The 16,234-nt window shown below is 44.9% G+C and overlaps 1 protein-coding gene across 2 annotated transcripts in view; it reads right to left on the bottom strand.

Moving 5' to 3' along the window:
- Positions 1 to 1,705: 1,705 nt before the first annotated feature.
- Positions 1,706 to 16,234, bottom strand: part of NHLRC4 (NHL repeat containing 4) — a 77,871-nt gene continuing 63,342 nt past the window's right edge. For both annotated transcript variants that reach the window (XM_069210367.1, XM_069210366.1), the window contains exon 2: positions 1,706 to 3,621. In XM_069210367.1, the coding sequence (XP_069066468.1) occupies positions 2,507 to 3,610 (1,104 nt within the window). In that variant the 5' untranslated portion in view covers positions 3,611 to 3,621 and the 3' untranslated portion in view covers positions 1,706 to 2,506. The remainder of the gene's footprint in view (positions 3,622 to 16,234) is intronic.

Raw genomic sequence — 16,234 nt, 5'->3', positions numbered from 1 at the left:
CTGCTTCATTACCATCCCAAAAGGAGTTCATCTTCATTTACTTAATTAGTATCACCCCCCCAAGCATGTGAATATTCTCACCTGAGAGGGTCACCAAGTAGAGAGAGGGGTATGGTGATTTAAACTTGTCCTTATATACCTGGGCTTTGCAGGAAGTGTAATTCCAGCTTAAAAGACCCTCTGACAAGTATTCCTGGGGCACAAGGATATGGAAACACGGCCACAAAAGCAACTGCTCATACATACAGGGACAAGGGGACGGAAACATGCTCACTGTGGCAACTGTACACGCATAGAGGGACACAGGGACAGGAAAACATGGTCACAATGGCAATTGTCCACGCGTACAAGGAGACAGGGAAACATGGTCACTGTGGCAACTGTACAAGCATAGAGGGACACAGGGACAGGGAAACATGGTCACAATGGCAATTGTCCACGCGTACAAGGAGACAGGGAAACATGGTCACTGTGGTAATTGTCCATGCATACAAGGAGACAGGGAAACATGGTCACTTTGGCAATTGTACACATAGAGGGACACGGGGACAGGGAAACATGGTCACAATGGCAATTGTCCACAGATACAAGGAGACAGGGAAACATGGTCACTGTAGTAATTGTACACGCAAGGAGACGGGGTCAGGGAAGAATGGTCACTGGGGCAAGATGAGAACATGGTTACTGTGGCTTTGGTACATACCTGCAAGGAAGTGCAGGCTGGGAAACGTAGTCCCAGGGGCAGTGGGATACGCAAGAGGAACACAGATAGGAAGACACGATTACTGGTGCAACGGTACACGCATCGCATGTAAGGATATAGACATAGATACATGGTCACTAGGGCAATGGTACACGCCTACATACAGGCAAAGGGAGATCATATGCCGAGCAGAGAGACTCAAACTGAGGCGGAGAAACAGTCCTGACCACTACAACAAGGATGCAGGAGCACATGGACACTGAGAGGGGAATATGGAAGGTTGGACAGGAGACATAGACTTCGGTACTGGGATAGGGAGACACAAACAGTGATGGTGACGACACAGAAACTTGCCAGCCAGATACCCACTAGAGACCAGGAAGGCACAGTAGCTGCAGCATAACACATAAGCACATTTGGGCAGTGAGACGGAGGGGCAGGGAGGCCTGGACAGGGAGACAAGGGCACTGGGGCATGGAGACATTGACTCTAGGAGACACCAGCACTTGAAGAGGGAACCAGGGGTGCAGACACTTGGAAAGGGGCACACGAATACTACAAGAGAGAGACACATGCACACGTACTGAGACACAGCCACGAAATGTAAGACAGATACTACGAGCGAACAGGCACTTAGAAAGGGAATCAAGGGACCAGCGAGCCACGAAACGTACATAGAGACCATAGTAAATCAGTAAGCCCTCGACACCCAGGGCTCGTAGTCAGCAGCTGCTTAAAATATGTGCCCTGGCTCTGAACAATGGCGTCTGTGGGTAGAATTACTTACACTTCTGATGCTTTCTTTCCTATTCGTATTATCGGGTAACAGAGGTCTCTCTGCCGCGTGTCTTCTCATTCCTCGTGCACTGCTCTTCCTGCTATGGCGTCACCAAAGCAGACTGAGCCCCCTGATAAGGACAGGCCGGTACCTGCCCAGATTAACCCTTTCGATGCTGCAACCATTCGTCCCAGTGTAAAGATGATCCGGTTTGCAATTAAAACGAGCACTTTAGTTCTATGAACATTTGCCAAATGGTTCCAGCCTAGTCCCACCCGAAATAAGGACATTTATAATACTATTTATATATAACAATGGGACCTCAAAGAGTCAACAAGCATTGTCCAGTGTTAAGCCTGTCAGCTAGCGCACTTCAGCATCTCGCCAGTAGTAGGAAAGGTAACGCTATATAAATGGCATAACAATACAATACAGCTCTCAAAACCCATCACAATATTCTCATTCTCTAGCTGCTTTCTACCTCCTAATGTTTGAGCGTAATTGTGTAGCGCACAACTCTTTGCTGCAGAATTCATCTCAGGTGTGCTACCTTAAACTCGGAATTTTGTCCTAAGAATTTCATGCAACACAGCAACGCAAAAAGATCCTCAAACCAGATCCTGCTTTTTTAGGTCTGGCTGGACAGCTCTGTGCATGAAGTATTGTTACTAATTCCTTTAAAGTATCCGTAGCACGGATTTTAGCTCCACCCAGCAGATTATTCTTTTACCTTTTGCTGGTGTGGCTATTTGGTGTATTATTCCACGCTTTCATTTGAATTTTACATTTTAAAAGTTCGCTCAATCACCAGCTGTTTGTCACATTACATTTTTTATTTTCTGTATGAATTCTGTACGAAAGTAATCAATGTTCCTATTTTTCCTCAGCATTGGCAAATGTCAATTAGGCAGGCTTTAATGCTAAACCTAGAACCTCCTGGCTTTGCCATTGCTTTTTTAAAATAGCTGCACTGCAAAGGTCACGAATACCCAGCGTATCCCATCTTCCTGTGCTCCGGTGACTGCTTATGATGGTTTTTCCCTTGGTGTCAGAGTTGGATTCCCGTTGCCCATCCTGGGGCTCTCTGGGATGGAGCCAGGTTTCACCCGGTATCTAAACACCTTAATACAGTTTTCCCCAGTGTCTGCTACTAGTAGCTGGCCGAATGCAGAGCAGGCCACTCCTGTCGGCCTCTTTAAACCTTCGGACACCAGGCAAACAGGAGAGCCACTTGGTGGGAAAAGGTGTACTTTCCTCTGCTGTTCGTCTGCTACGATGAGATTCCCTTCAGTGTCGGCACACACTCCAGCAGGATTGCCAAACCGATGCCCGTATTTGTTGCCGATAGAGGCAACCAGTTTATGATTAGGACTGAAGAGCTTTACATCTCTGCATTCTTCACTAACTACAAATCCCCCGTCTGGCACCAGACTAACGTAACGTGGTCCTTGGAGTCCAGAGATTGTGTGTGTACTCACTACCTTGAAGGCATGATCAGTGGCAAACAGGTGGACCTTTCCTAGGATATAATCTGCCACAAGGATTCTTCCCTGTGAGTCTACGGCAATTCCAGTTGGGGAATCAAATGTACCAATCTTTATCCACTTTCCTTTGAAAAATTTGGAATTGGGATTGAAGATGCGGACAGCCCCATTGACCATGTCAGTCACAGCAACTAACCCAGAACGGGTCACTGTAACATCTTCGGGTAGGAAATACTCCTTCCCTCTATTCCACTCAACACACTGCAACGACTGGAAGCTTTGACCAGACCGGTTGAGAAGGTGAACCCAGGGTCCATTCTCACTAGTCACGTAGACAATTCCATCTAGTGAGCAGTGAATTCCATTTACTCCCCCATAAAGTGTGCAATCGGGGTTGGGGATTCTCTGTACCAACTCATTTTGTCTGAAGCAAAGGAGGTTTTTGATATCCTCTAGGTCATGGCAGATGGTTTTGGTCTTCTCAGTCAGCTGATGGATATGACATTCCTTCACCATGCCAAGTCCTTGGTGGTAGCTCAGAAGTGGGCTAGCCTTTTGGAGGGTGTTTTCGGATTTCACCTGCAGACTCCGGACGGCTCTCAAGAGATCCTCTTTCTTTCGGGTAGTCTCCAGGGTGTAATCCATTTCTGCACCTCCTGTCAAATTAAAGTAAATATCAATTTTAGTGCATGTTCGGTAATGCCAGCACAACACAATGCAGCTTAATGATTTGCTATCAGAAAACACATATCACATTTCCTTCAGGGACTATCACAGAGCTGTTGGTTTATCATAAAAAGTCAATGTGTGTGGTCTTTGAAAGCATACAAAGAAATTGCTCTTATGGTTGAGGGTCCACCTGACTCACACATCTATATGAGTTCTTTCACCTCTATGTTTGAATAGGTCACAGGACTGCTGTAGTGTTGCAGAGCTGTTCTCATGATCAACAGGTCTTAATCTGGCACCGGGATACAGAGCCTCCCAAATTATCAATGGATAAATAAAGAGATGGGGGGCTGGAATACACATTTGTCCATCACTAATGCTGGTTGGGTTTAAGGAACTAGCATGAAGTCGCAGATTTGTTATTATTTGTGACTAGATGGTTTGGCGATTGCGCTCAAGAATACATAGGCTGCATTTTACATAACTGCATGGCCTGTGGTGTAGCATGAGTTCTGTATGCCCTCATGAATGCATGGAAAGAGAGCCCCTAACCCACTTTTGTAGTCACAGACATCATTGGGGCTGTAACAGCTCACCAATAGAGCCTTGTGGTTTGTAAGACTTGTAAGGCTGGCAACTATGCTTTGTCCATTCAGGAGACTGGCACATGGATGCCAATGTTTATACTTGTATATTCACTGAAAATGTACATTTAAGAAGACTGTTGGTATCTGCTAGGATCAATACTGTGCCCTCTTGCCCATAGACGAAAACATGGTTGGGCTGGAACAGAAAGTAATCCTTGGAACCAAAAAAAAGTGGTCCCCATTTGTAAAGCAGATACCTAAAAAGTGGCCCATGTTTGGTGAGGTAGAGAGCGCGAGTGCCGTTTTAATTTTTTACTGTGTAAACCTGAAGTTGTGCAAACCTGAAGTTCCGGATTGTCTGCTTAGGAGCATGTTTGCGCTTTTTAAATCTTTATTTGAGCGTTGTTAATGTGACTTTTACTGCTTTTTAGAAACTTTTAACTGGGAAGGCTAGGGTCTGTTAGAGCCCGCCTTCACCAGTCTCCAGACCCTAAGGTTAGCGTTTCAGCTACCTTGGGTCTTGTGTTCTGGGTTCCGGGGTTTCCCTAACCTGGCACCTACTTATTTCTTTGCGATGCGGCCGATGGCGCACGAAGATGCGCCTAAGCAAGCCCGTCTGCGCCTGTCCGTGCCCGACCAGGCCCAGGGGCCGGTAACTATGCCCCTCAGCAGCCATCTCCTGATCAAACCTTATATTCTTCCATTACTCTACACACGCTTGAAGGTAGGCCTTGCCTACATAAGATGCCGTGCGATACTGTTACAGAGTGGAACTGTAAAGTATGTAATTGGGCTCCTTAGTCCCTCAATGAGATGAAAGTCTCTGATAAACACTGGCCTTTGGTAAAAAGTAAGCACGTAAAAAGCAGATCTATAGCGGGAAACATATTAACTAGCACATTAATAAATGCCCGTTCCTTAATTAGGCATAAAACTGAAATTTCCGACTTAATTGACCATTATAAAATTGATTGCTTATTTGTTACGGAAACCTTGGCAAAACATTACTCTAACCCAGACTTTATAGAAGCTACACCAGAAGGATATGCTCACTATAGACAGGATAGAGCAGTAGGCAGGGGAGGAGGACTAGTTATTATCTGTAAGTCTTATCTTATTTGTGAATGGAATGGAGTCACCTCCATGTCTGAGATGTGCGAAAGATTATACTTTAAAATATGGCAAAATAGTACTTTATTACTTGAAGGACTGTTGGTCTATCAGCCACCTGGTCCATATCTGAATTTTATTCAGCATTGGCCTAGTCTAATAGAACCTCTCACTGTGACATCTAGAGCCATAATTCGAGGCGATTTCAATTTACACTTTGACGGCACTGAGAGCCCTCATATTGGAGAATTTCTAAGTTTTATGACCGCCTTAGATTGGGAACTGAAAGTTACTTCACCCACTCATATAGCTGGCCATCTGTTGGATTGAATTTTTTAGCCACCCTGGAGAACAGTTACAACTTAACAACACCCCTTTGAGCTGGACATATCATTCTTTACTTGTGTTTAATTTTCTTAAGACTCAGGTATACCAGCAATTGGGCCTTAAAAGAAAACCGACTAGACATCGGAATCGCATTAAGAAAGAACAACTAGAACCTGCTCTGGAAGCAGGCTGGACAGCTACCAAAAATCTATCCTTGTCAGCTATAGATAGCTTTAATCAGGGGATTAGCATTGCTATGGATCAATTAGTACCCCTTAAGCCCTATGTCCTACACGCTACTAAAAAACAGAGTCATCCTTGGTTTTCTAAAGATCTTAAGATGCTTCAGAGGAAATATCATAAAACACAAAAGGAGAGTACTGGGAGTGTTACTATCCCACACCACCTCCCAAGAAAAATCTATATAGCCACTAAGGGTGTGGGGTGGTTGGGGTTGAGGGTGGAGTTGGACCAGTGTTCCCTCAATTGGCAGTACTGATTAGGTCGCGTTTTTGTAAGAGAAGAGGAAAAGCATATGTGGAGAGTGTCTCAGGAGCAAAAGGCTGTGTTGAAATAAGAGGGGAGGGGGGGAGTCCCCTTACGGACTAGGTGGTCTCACACACATAATAGTGTCTTGCTTCATCATTTGACTACCTAGCCCCACCCAAGTAAGATGGTACTACTTGGGCGGACTCAACCTCTTAGTTAAAAGAACAAGAGGGAGTGCTGAAATTAAACTGGCTGGATAAATTACAGGGATCCAGATAAGGTGGAAATAAAATTACCATACATGTCACCAATCTCTATTAGTTTAAACTTTAATGGGGGTGCATGTTGGTAAGGTTAAGAATGGGGAAGGAGGCTCACTAGAGGTTAGTGTCTCTTGGAGTCTTAAAAAGGAATATGTATGACCAACATGTTTCTGCCCTCTCAAAGTGCTGGTAGGTAAGGGGCATTTGTCAGGGTCTAGGATCCCGGAGCACTAATACTAAGTGAAGTGCTCAGAAGTGAATTCTAAAAAGCCTACCTGAACAGGTGGTTCATGGTATGGTAGGTCCCGCCCCTGACCTACCAGCACTTCGAGAGGGCAGAAACATGTTGGTCATACATATTCCTTTTTAAGACTCCAAGAGACATTATCCTCTAGTGAGCCTCCTTCCCCGTTCTTAACCTTACCAACATGCACCCCCATTAAAGTTTAAACTAATAGAGATTAGTGACATGTATGGTAATTTTATTTCCACCTTATCTGGATCCCTGTAATTTATAAAGCCAGTTTAATTTCAGCACTCCCTCTTGTTCTTTTAACTAAGAGGTTGAGTCCGCCCAAGTAGTACCATCTTACTTGGGTGGGGCTAGGTGGTCAAATGATGAAGCAAGACACTATTATGTGTGTGAGACCACCTAGACCGTAAGGGGACTCCCCCCCTCCCCTCTTATTTAAACACAGCCTTTCACTCCTGAGACACTCTCCACATATGCTTTTCCTCTTCTATTACAAAAACGCTACCTAATCGGTACTGCCAATTGAGGGAACACTGGTCCAACTCCACCCTCAACCCTAACTACCCCACACCCTTAGTGGCTATATCAGAGGAAATATCACCAACAAGAACGGCACTGGAAGCTTAATCCCAATCCTGTTGAGAGAGATATTTTAAGAGATGTTCTTAAGACCTATGAAGAAGCAAGTTTTAAAGCTAAATCTGAATACTTTAATCAGATGATTAAAGATGCTTCCAACACCCCTAGAGAACTATTTAAAGTAGTCAATACCCTGACCAATCCTATCCCTCCATTGGAACTAGAAAATTCCCAAGAGTTTTGCAATAAGGTTGCGGCGTTTAAAAAAAAATATATATTACATATTCATTCTAACTTTAACTCTTTGAAAGCGATGGACTATCTTCTTGAGGAAAAGGATAGCAGCACAAATACAGGCCATGTCCTGTTAACTAATTTTCAGCCTCATACCCCAGTGAAAATTAAAAAACTCATGTTAGAGATTAAATCAGGCTCCCCTAGGGATCCATGTCTGCTGCATGTCCTACAATTGGTGCCGGATCTGGTTACAACAGCTCTTACCCCAATCTTTCAAGAGGTAGTTACCTCTGGCATCTTTCCCTCTGCTTGGAAGGATGCTACAGTGATTCCTCTAAAGAAGAAATTGGAGGGAGCTAAACATGATCTGAATAATTTATGTCCCATCTCCCTTCACCCCTTTCAGACCAAGATCCTTGAGAAACATATTAATCAAGAATTAGCCAATTTTCCTATTACCTCAGGAGAACTAGACCCTTCCCAGCATGGCTTCAGGCAGGCACGTAGCACCGAATCGGTGCTTATCACCACCTCCGATAGGATCTGTTGTATGGTGGATGAGAGGCAAGGGGCTATATTAGTTTTACTAGATTTATCTGCGGCCTTTAATACCATCTCACCTCAGATTTTGATATCTTGCCTCTATCTGGCTGGAATCAGAAATGTGGCTTTAAGCACCCTCGAATCCTTTCTAAAAGATCTAGTGATTAGAGTAACTTGTGGGGACTTTATTTCTCCAGCGTATCACCCATCTTGTGGTGTTCCCCAGGGCTCCTCACTTAGTCCCATGCTTTTTAATTTGTATGTTGCATCCATCGCCAAACTAATAAGGACTTTTGGTTTTATGCCTACTTCCTACGTGGATGATACTCAATTGATCATCCCGGTCTCTAAGAATTGGGAGGAAGTGGCTGATCGCTTTAGGAAATGCATGCAAGAAGTCAACAGATGGATGTACTCAAACTGGCTTAAATTAAATAGCGATAAAACTGAAATTCTGTGCTTTGGATCAGCCAAAGGACAGTGGAACACCTGTTGGTGGCTGTCAGAATGTGGTACACTTCCGGCCCCTATTGATACCTCTAGAAATTTGGGTGTGCTTTTTGATAATACTCTCTCTTTTAAGATGCATGTCAATCAAGTAGTTGGAACTTGCGTCTGGACACTGAAAATTTTGAAAAAGATTCTCCCTTACCTGCAAAGGTAGTGGAGAGTCACAGTTATGTTAGCATTGGTCATGTCAAAGCTGGATTACTGTAATGCCTTAATGCTTAACTTGGACAAGACATCACTTAAGAAGCTTCAGCTTATCCAGAATACAGCTGCCCGCCTTATACTTGACTTCCGCGCTTGGCTTCTGCTAGTGACAGTCTGAAATTATTGCACTGGTTACCAGTAGCAAATCGAATCAGGTTTAAAGCCCTATGTCTGACTTATAAGGCCGCACATGGAAGCGGTCCAAACTATCTTTCCTCTAGGATAAGTTGGTATAAGCCTAACCGTCAACTTAGATCTTTGAGATCCTATCTGATCCAGGTCCCTCGGACTTGCAAAGTTAGATGGGGAGATAAGGCATTTACAGTGGAAGCAGCTAAATGCTGGCATTCCCTACCGTTATGTATAAGAAAGGAACAAAATGTCATGACTTTCAAGAGGCTTGTTAAAACCTGGCTGTTCCCTGCTAACTTCTTCAGACACTCACGTCACCCTTTCGAGCGCTTCGATGCTTTGGCCAGAACGCGCTTTATAAATACCAAAATACATCCATACATGTTTGCAAATTGAGGCAATTATGAACAGGTAAAACACCTTATATAAGTGTTTTGCAAGGAATGGGAGACAGAATGCATGTGTACTTGCTGCATGCAATGTTTGGAGTAATATCAGGTAAATCAACAGTAGACATAGACTCACCAGGCCATAAAACAGGCCCACAAGTAGCCAAAAACAACCCATACCCTGACCTGTTAGAACAGCCTTTCAGGTACTGCTCCGTTGCCCTATAGGCCAGTCCGACTATGGGCTGATAAAAACAGAAATCTCTCTGTGAAGTGATGATAAGGCTTCAATCAAAAACTTAAAAATATTAAAAATGGCCTGGTATGGTTAGCTCTACTAGCGCAACTAATATAACATGCACATGACCCTATAACACATGATGTCACAGATGACATTACTAATTACATAGTCCATGACACTACTAGTGGCATATAGTATGACAGCATTATTACCCTCATTTATGACATCACAAAAGCTGTACATTGTTGATATTTTTCATATTGTTTTACCTCAGCCATTCTAATGTACGTATCTATTCACATAATTATGTTGGAAACTGCTGCAGTCCAATGTGTATGAGTATATGTTTTACTACTAAGGGGTAATTTCATCAGTGTACACGTTCTATATACATAGATAACATATAAACAGGATCACTGGAATTATGCGGCAGGGGAGCACCAAATTATTCAGCAAGGTTGACAAAATTATGCGGCAAGAATAGGCAAATAATGCGCACATTCTTACATTATTTTGTCATTTTTACACATTTTAATAGTGTCTGGGCAAAAATTTCACCTCATTACCATCAGTTAACAACTAACTATAGAAATAAGCAAAAGAAAGGTGAATAGTTAACTATTGTGAAGGGCCTTCTACAGTGCGCAAACACACAAAGCCATGTTATCAGTAGCTTTTGATCCATTTGAGCTAGAAAAGGTTTTGGGTATAAAATCTGCAGATCATACAGTAGATGAAAGATAATATGGCAAATGCGACAAGTCCATTAGTATGGGAAAACAGCCACAACTGCAGAATCCCATAATTCCAGTGGCCCTGCATACAAATTAACAATATCAATGGCGGTATGTCACGACATGTCACCATTGGCATCAGCAGTGATATTAATAAAACCACAAAAAAACAACTGTTTCTATATCAGTTTGCTGACAATGAAATACAGCTTTGATTCTGTATGGATCTTTGACAGGGCGATCTGTACTTTGAAAGTGGTACTGCAACCTTACAAGGACAACTAATATGTATGACAAGATGCATTGCTACTGAGTATGACCACTTTAGCCATCATTCTTCTAAATATTGACTATGCAGTGGCGATGCAATCTCACCAGTGGTGCCATTATTGAGAATTGTGATTTCACTGGTGACATTGAGAGGCCTATTCACAAAAGCATTTAAGAGTATGGAAAGTAGTACTGCTGTAGTACTTTTTTATATATTCTTTGTGAATTGGCTCCAAAACATCAAACATGGAACAAAACTGGAACTATTCAAGGAATGCTCATAGAAATTAGGGCATATAGGGAGGATTTTGCCCTTCTTGCACTTTTACAAATACGGAGCTGAATGTGTCCGGATTGATTCACAAAGACACATGGGAGTACCAAAATAGTATTCCTGTAGAGCTACTTCACATACTTATAAATGGTTTTGTCAGTCAGTCTGTTGGAAAATTGGCTATTGGTAAGGGAAGGTAGGTACCTACACTTAGCAATAGGCCACTAACCTCCACTAAGGTCCAGTTAGGTCTCAGTAAATTAAACCCAGCTCAACCCTTGGTAGCTTGGCAACGAGCGTCAAGGCTTAACTTAGGAGGCAGAGTGTAAAGCATTAAAATATCACAAAACAGTAATTAAATAAAACACAGGAAACAGTTTAAAAATCCAAAACCAATTTATAAAAATAGATTATATTTTTATCTTTAAAATGACCCAAAAACTAATAAAATCGGATAAGAGGAACCATAGATATGAATTTTTAAACAATTATTTTTTTAGCACCTAGAAACAAAAAGCGCCAATTGGGTCATCTGGTTGCACCTCGACCGGGGCAAAGTCAAAGTTTCAGGCTGACCACGATGGAGCCCTGCTTGGCTACAGGCCGCGGGAGACCTCGGTTAAAAGTTTACCTTCACACTTAGGGGGTCATTACGGCCAGGCGGTAACTGTCATGCGGCCGCCAATGCGGCCGCACTCAGGCGGCCCCCATTATGACATTCCCGCTGGGCCGGCGGGTGCAAACCAAGTTTGCGCCCGCCAGCCCAGCGGGAATGAGGCCGCAACATAGGAGCCGGCTCCTAATGGAGCCGGTGGTGTTGCGGCCATGCGACGGGTGCAGTTGCACCGGTCGCGCTTTTCACTGTCTGCTATGCAGACAGTAAAAAGCTGGCCGGGGCCCTGTTAGGGGGCCCCTGCACTGCCCATGCCAGTGGCATGGGCAGTGCAGGGGCCCCCAGGGGCCCCAGGACACCCCTTACCGCCAGCCTCTTCCTGGCGGTCCAAACCGCCAGAAACAGGCTGGCGGTAAGGGGGTCGTAATCCCCAGGGCAGCGCTGCAAGCAGCGCTGCCCTGGCGGATTACATCCGCCGGAGCCATTGTGGCGGTAAACCGCCGGCCCCGGCGGTGCGACCGCGGCGTTACCGCCCCGGTCAAAATACGCCGGGAGGCACCGCCAGCCTGTTGGCGGTGCTCCTGTCGTTTTGGCCCTGGCGGTCATAATACCGCCAGGGTCATAATGACCACCTTAGTCTCTTTTTCGAAGATTTTCTTCAGCGGGACGAACCTGCCAGTCCAATCCGACCTCCTGGAGCCCTTCTCTGGATACGAGTCGCGGGAATCCTCGGTGGAGATTTTTACCTTCGGACTCAGTCGTTTTTTCGAGGTGAAAATCCTTCGACCGGGGTAAACCTGGATATTGATCCGACGTCCATGGAGCCCTCCTCGGATACGCTGGCTGGGAGGTCCCGGTCAACTTTTTATCTTCAGACTTAGTCTCTTTTTCAGAGATTTTCTTTACCGGGACGAACCAGCAAATCAGGCCGGGTCGCGGTTGAGGCAAGCCGGCTAGAGTTGCTACGGCGGGTCGGTCCCTCTATGGAGCTTTTTTTCAAAAGTTCTCCAAAGTTCTCCAAACTTCTGGGGCTTCTCCCAGATGTCCTTTTAAGGTTCTTTTGAGGTCCACAGCTCACCCCAAGGGTCCAGAAGTTCTGAGATGGTCCTTGGGGGGGTGCGGACTACAACTCCCAGAATGCACCTGGCGCAAACTCCTTTTTGGCCACTGGACAGTGGTCAGCTGGTCGCTTTCTTCAGGAGTTGGTGCAGGGGACTCTGGTTAGCAATTTTTCACCTGTAGCAAACAGGGTGTTCCTCCTTGAACCAGTTGAAGCCAGGCAAAGTCCTTCTTGTGGTGAAGCCCAGGTTTTCAGCTGGTGCAGTCCTTCTGAGTGCAGGTTCCAGGTGCAGGCCAGGGGTCCAGCTGGGCAGTCCTTCTTCTGTAGTTCTTCCTTGTTGGATGTGGTAGGGAAATGAGGTGTGGTTGCGGGTCTGCCAGTTTTATTCTTGCTCCTGGGTAAAAAGCAGGGGGGTCCTGGTTCTCCAATCAGGTGCAGGGTCCTTCCCCCTGTGATGACCACTTCCTGGGAAGTGTGGCAAAAATCAATCCCAGGAGGCAACATTCTCCAAAAATCGATCATGGCTGAATCTGATTTTTGGAGGTTACATCTGGATGAGCCCACCCGCTGGTGTGGCTAAAAATCATAAACACACCCCTCTCCTAATCTAATCAAGGGGGCACCTAGTTGTCTTGGGTTGCAGGGTGTGGGGGTGTTGCTGGTTGCTCCAAATGTCCTTCTCTGCCTTTGAAGACCAGTTTGGCAGCCCTCCCCCTTCCTGCCTCACCATCTGCTTAGGGGAGATTCCCTCCCACAGGCACATTCCTTTGTGTGAAGCCAGGACACTTCACACCTTATCAAGGCAGCCTGTCCAGGCTGCTAGAGGCTGGCCAATCAGAGCACAGCAGCAAAAACAATGCAGGGCTGAAATTGGCAACTTTTCAGGTAAAGTTTAAAACTCTCTACCTGAACAAGTTATATTAAATCCAACAACAGGAAGTTGTGGGGTTTATTATAACAATTAATTTGATACCAAACTCTTGGTATCCATCATTTAAGGGGACTTTAAAAATTAAAATAAAGTCTCTCCATTCTAGCCTATGAATGCCCTTTACTACAATGAGGGAAAAACAAATTTGGCTGTTTTTACCTCACCAGGGCTTATACAACTATTTTACATGGCACCCAGCCCTAGGGGCACATAGGGCACACATTAGGGATGACTTATATGTAAAAATAAGGTAGTTTAAGACTTTGGAAATACTTTTAATTCCAAAGTCGAATTTGCATATAACTTTAATTTAAAAGCAGCCAGCAAGGCAGGGCTGCCTTTAAAATGACACTGGGCACCTCAGCAGTGAACCTATGGGTGCACTACATATGCTGTGGTCCCTAAACCTACATGCCCTACCATATACTAGGGACTTATAGGTAGGTTAACTTAGCCAATTATAATTAGCCTAATTTGCATATTGAATTTACACAGAGCACAGGCCCTGGGACTGGTTAGGAGTACCCAGGGCACCATCAGAGTCAGGAAAACACCAGCAAAAAGTGAAAAATGGGGGCAAGAAGTTAGGGGGCCTCTGCAATCAGCCCTGTTTTCTTACACAGTCCCTATGTATTCGACCGCAAGCACTGCATTGATGTGGTTGGTTTAGGTTGAGTAGCTTAATCAAACCAGCCAATTTCAGTGGTCTTTAGGTTTTGAGACCTAGCTATAATGTCTACTCCATCGATTTGTATTCTATGTTTAAATCATTATCCATAGTATATTACAATATTTTTTATAACTTTCTTGTGCAATGTAACAATACATCTATTGTAGAATGTATCTGTGTTGCCTGTTGATAAGTAGGTGAAGGTGGTGTCATATTATAGAACTAAGGGCAATTTACTTCATAATAAGTTTTCCTTGCCCACGTGGTGAGGTGGTGGCGGTAAACACTTCTAGAAAAAGTATTTCTTCATGTTAGTTTTGAGTGAGACATGGAATATAACACTAAGAAGAAAAACCTCTCTGGTGTTGTATAGCATGGATGGAAATCTGCCTTTATTCCATCCTAGACAATATGTTCTGTTGAATTTCATTGAGGGTTTTAATGGATATTCTATACAAGGAAGAGAGTACCAAGCATAAGTTGTGGATGTGAATCTAGTTTATCAATGTTGTATGGCAATTAGGCCAACTATAATACAAATATTAATTAGCTGCTAGTTCTATATGGACCTGAGAAGCTCATATCTTCTGCTTTTGGTTCTTAAAAGAACATCTTGTTACATGGTAGAAAGTGATAAAGGGGCTGTGCCAGTTACAGAATGAACCTTTTGTTAAAAACAAAGAAAAATATTAATGTTCATGCAAAATTAAATGTTTAATTAGAAGGTGAAAAATAATTTGAAAATGCTAAATTATATTAAAATGTCATTGGAAAATTATAAGCTGTGTTTGGTGTTTATATGTCTGATTTAGGGCCCGTTTGTGATTTAGGCGGTCTGACCGCTGGTCCGCCAATACAGTGGTGGGGAGGGCACCGCCAAGCCGGCGGCCTCCCCACTGCCGTATCATGATGTCCCCCCTGGGCCGGCCAATAGAAACAGTGCAGCGGCATTGACTTCGGCACTCAGGGAGAGCCTAGGCCAGCACCACCCCACTGTCAATGCCACCAGCACACTCAGAATGCACACTGTCTAAATGGCAGACAGTGTGCATTCTGAGTGTATTGACAGGGGGGCCTCTGCACTGCCCCAGTGGCCCGACTCTGCCTTTCGACCTGCCTATTCATGCCTGGGTCCCCACCATAGAAAGACCAGTAGAAAGGGAAGTCGTAACCAGCACGGTGGTGCCAACATCGGCACTGCCATGCTTGACCATGACTTGCACCACCGCCAACGTGTCGGGATCCGCAATTCTGGCGGTGGCAGCAGTCTTGTGGCGGTCCGTCTGCCAGCATCCTAATCTGGAGGTCGGACCGCAAAGGATGTGGCAGTTGGGCTGTCACCGTGGGTACGGCGGTCCTATGGACGTCCATACTCGTAATCAGGCTCAAAGGGCCTGATTATGAGTGTGGTGGTCCGAGGACTGCCACACTGGAGTTGATGGTCAGACAGCTACATTCCGGGCGGTCCCACTGCCAGATTAGGATGCTGGCGGGCAGACCCACTACGGGACCGCTGTCCCTGCCGGGAACATTGTTCCAATCGGGCTGATGGCATCCTTGTTTCTAGTCAGCCGAGCAGCGCTGAACTCTGCGATGCCTGGCTGATTACAACCTTCTTTCTCTGCCAGGCCTTCCATGGCGGTTTTCCCACCATGAAAAGGCTGGTGGAAAACACGTGAAAGGGGCCACCTGAGGGCCCCTGCACTGCCCATGCCATGGGCAATGCAGGGCCCTCCCTGCCCAGCATGCACAGAATGTGCACTGTCTACTTTGCACATGGAGTGCTTTCCCAGGGTGCTGGACAATCCCGTCTGGAACATTATAATACGCTCGGTGGGGGATGGACCACCATGGCAGTGGCGTCTTTCCCGCGAGTTTGCGGTCCCGTGGTGAGACTGTTAAACTCGTAATGAGGGGTTAAGTCTTTATAAATGTATTCTTAGTTTCAATTCACTATGAGCCCAGTATTCAAATATACATTCTCAAACCAGGATGTACAGTTAGCACACTGACTGGTTTACAAATGTATATGCAATTTCCAATGCAACCTATGTACTAATAAGTCACATCACCAATTGTGATTTCACAGGAGGTTGCAGAATAATGTGCTTACTGAATAATAATTAGGCAGGTTTCAATTTGCAACCCTATGTGAATGGCTGTGGCTGTAAAAATGGTGACCTG

This window comes from Pleurodeles waltl, chromosome 10 (genome assembly GCF_031143425.1).
Source record: "Pleurodeles waltl isolate 20211129_DDA chromosome 10, aPleWal1.hap1.20221129, whole genome shotgun sequence".
NCBI classification, from domain to species: domain Eukaryota; kingdom Metazoa; phylum Chordata; class Amphibia; order Caudata; family Salamandridae; genus Pleurodeles; species Pleurodeles waltl.
Note: the sequence above shows the minus strand (reverse complement) of the source record. Positions and strands in the feature narration are given on the sequence as shown.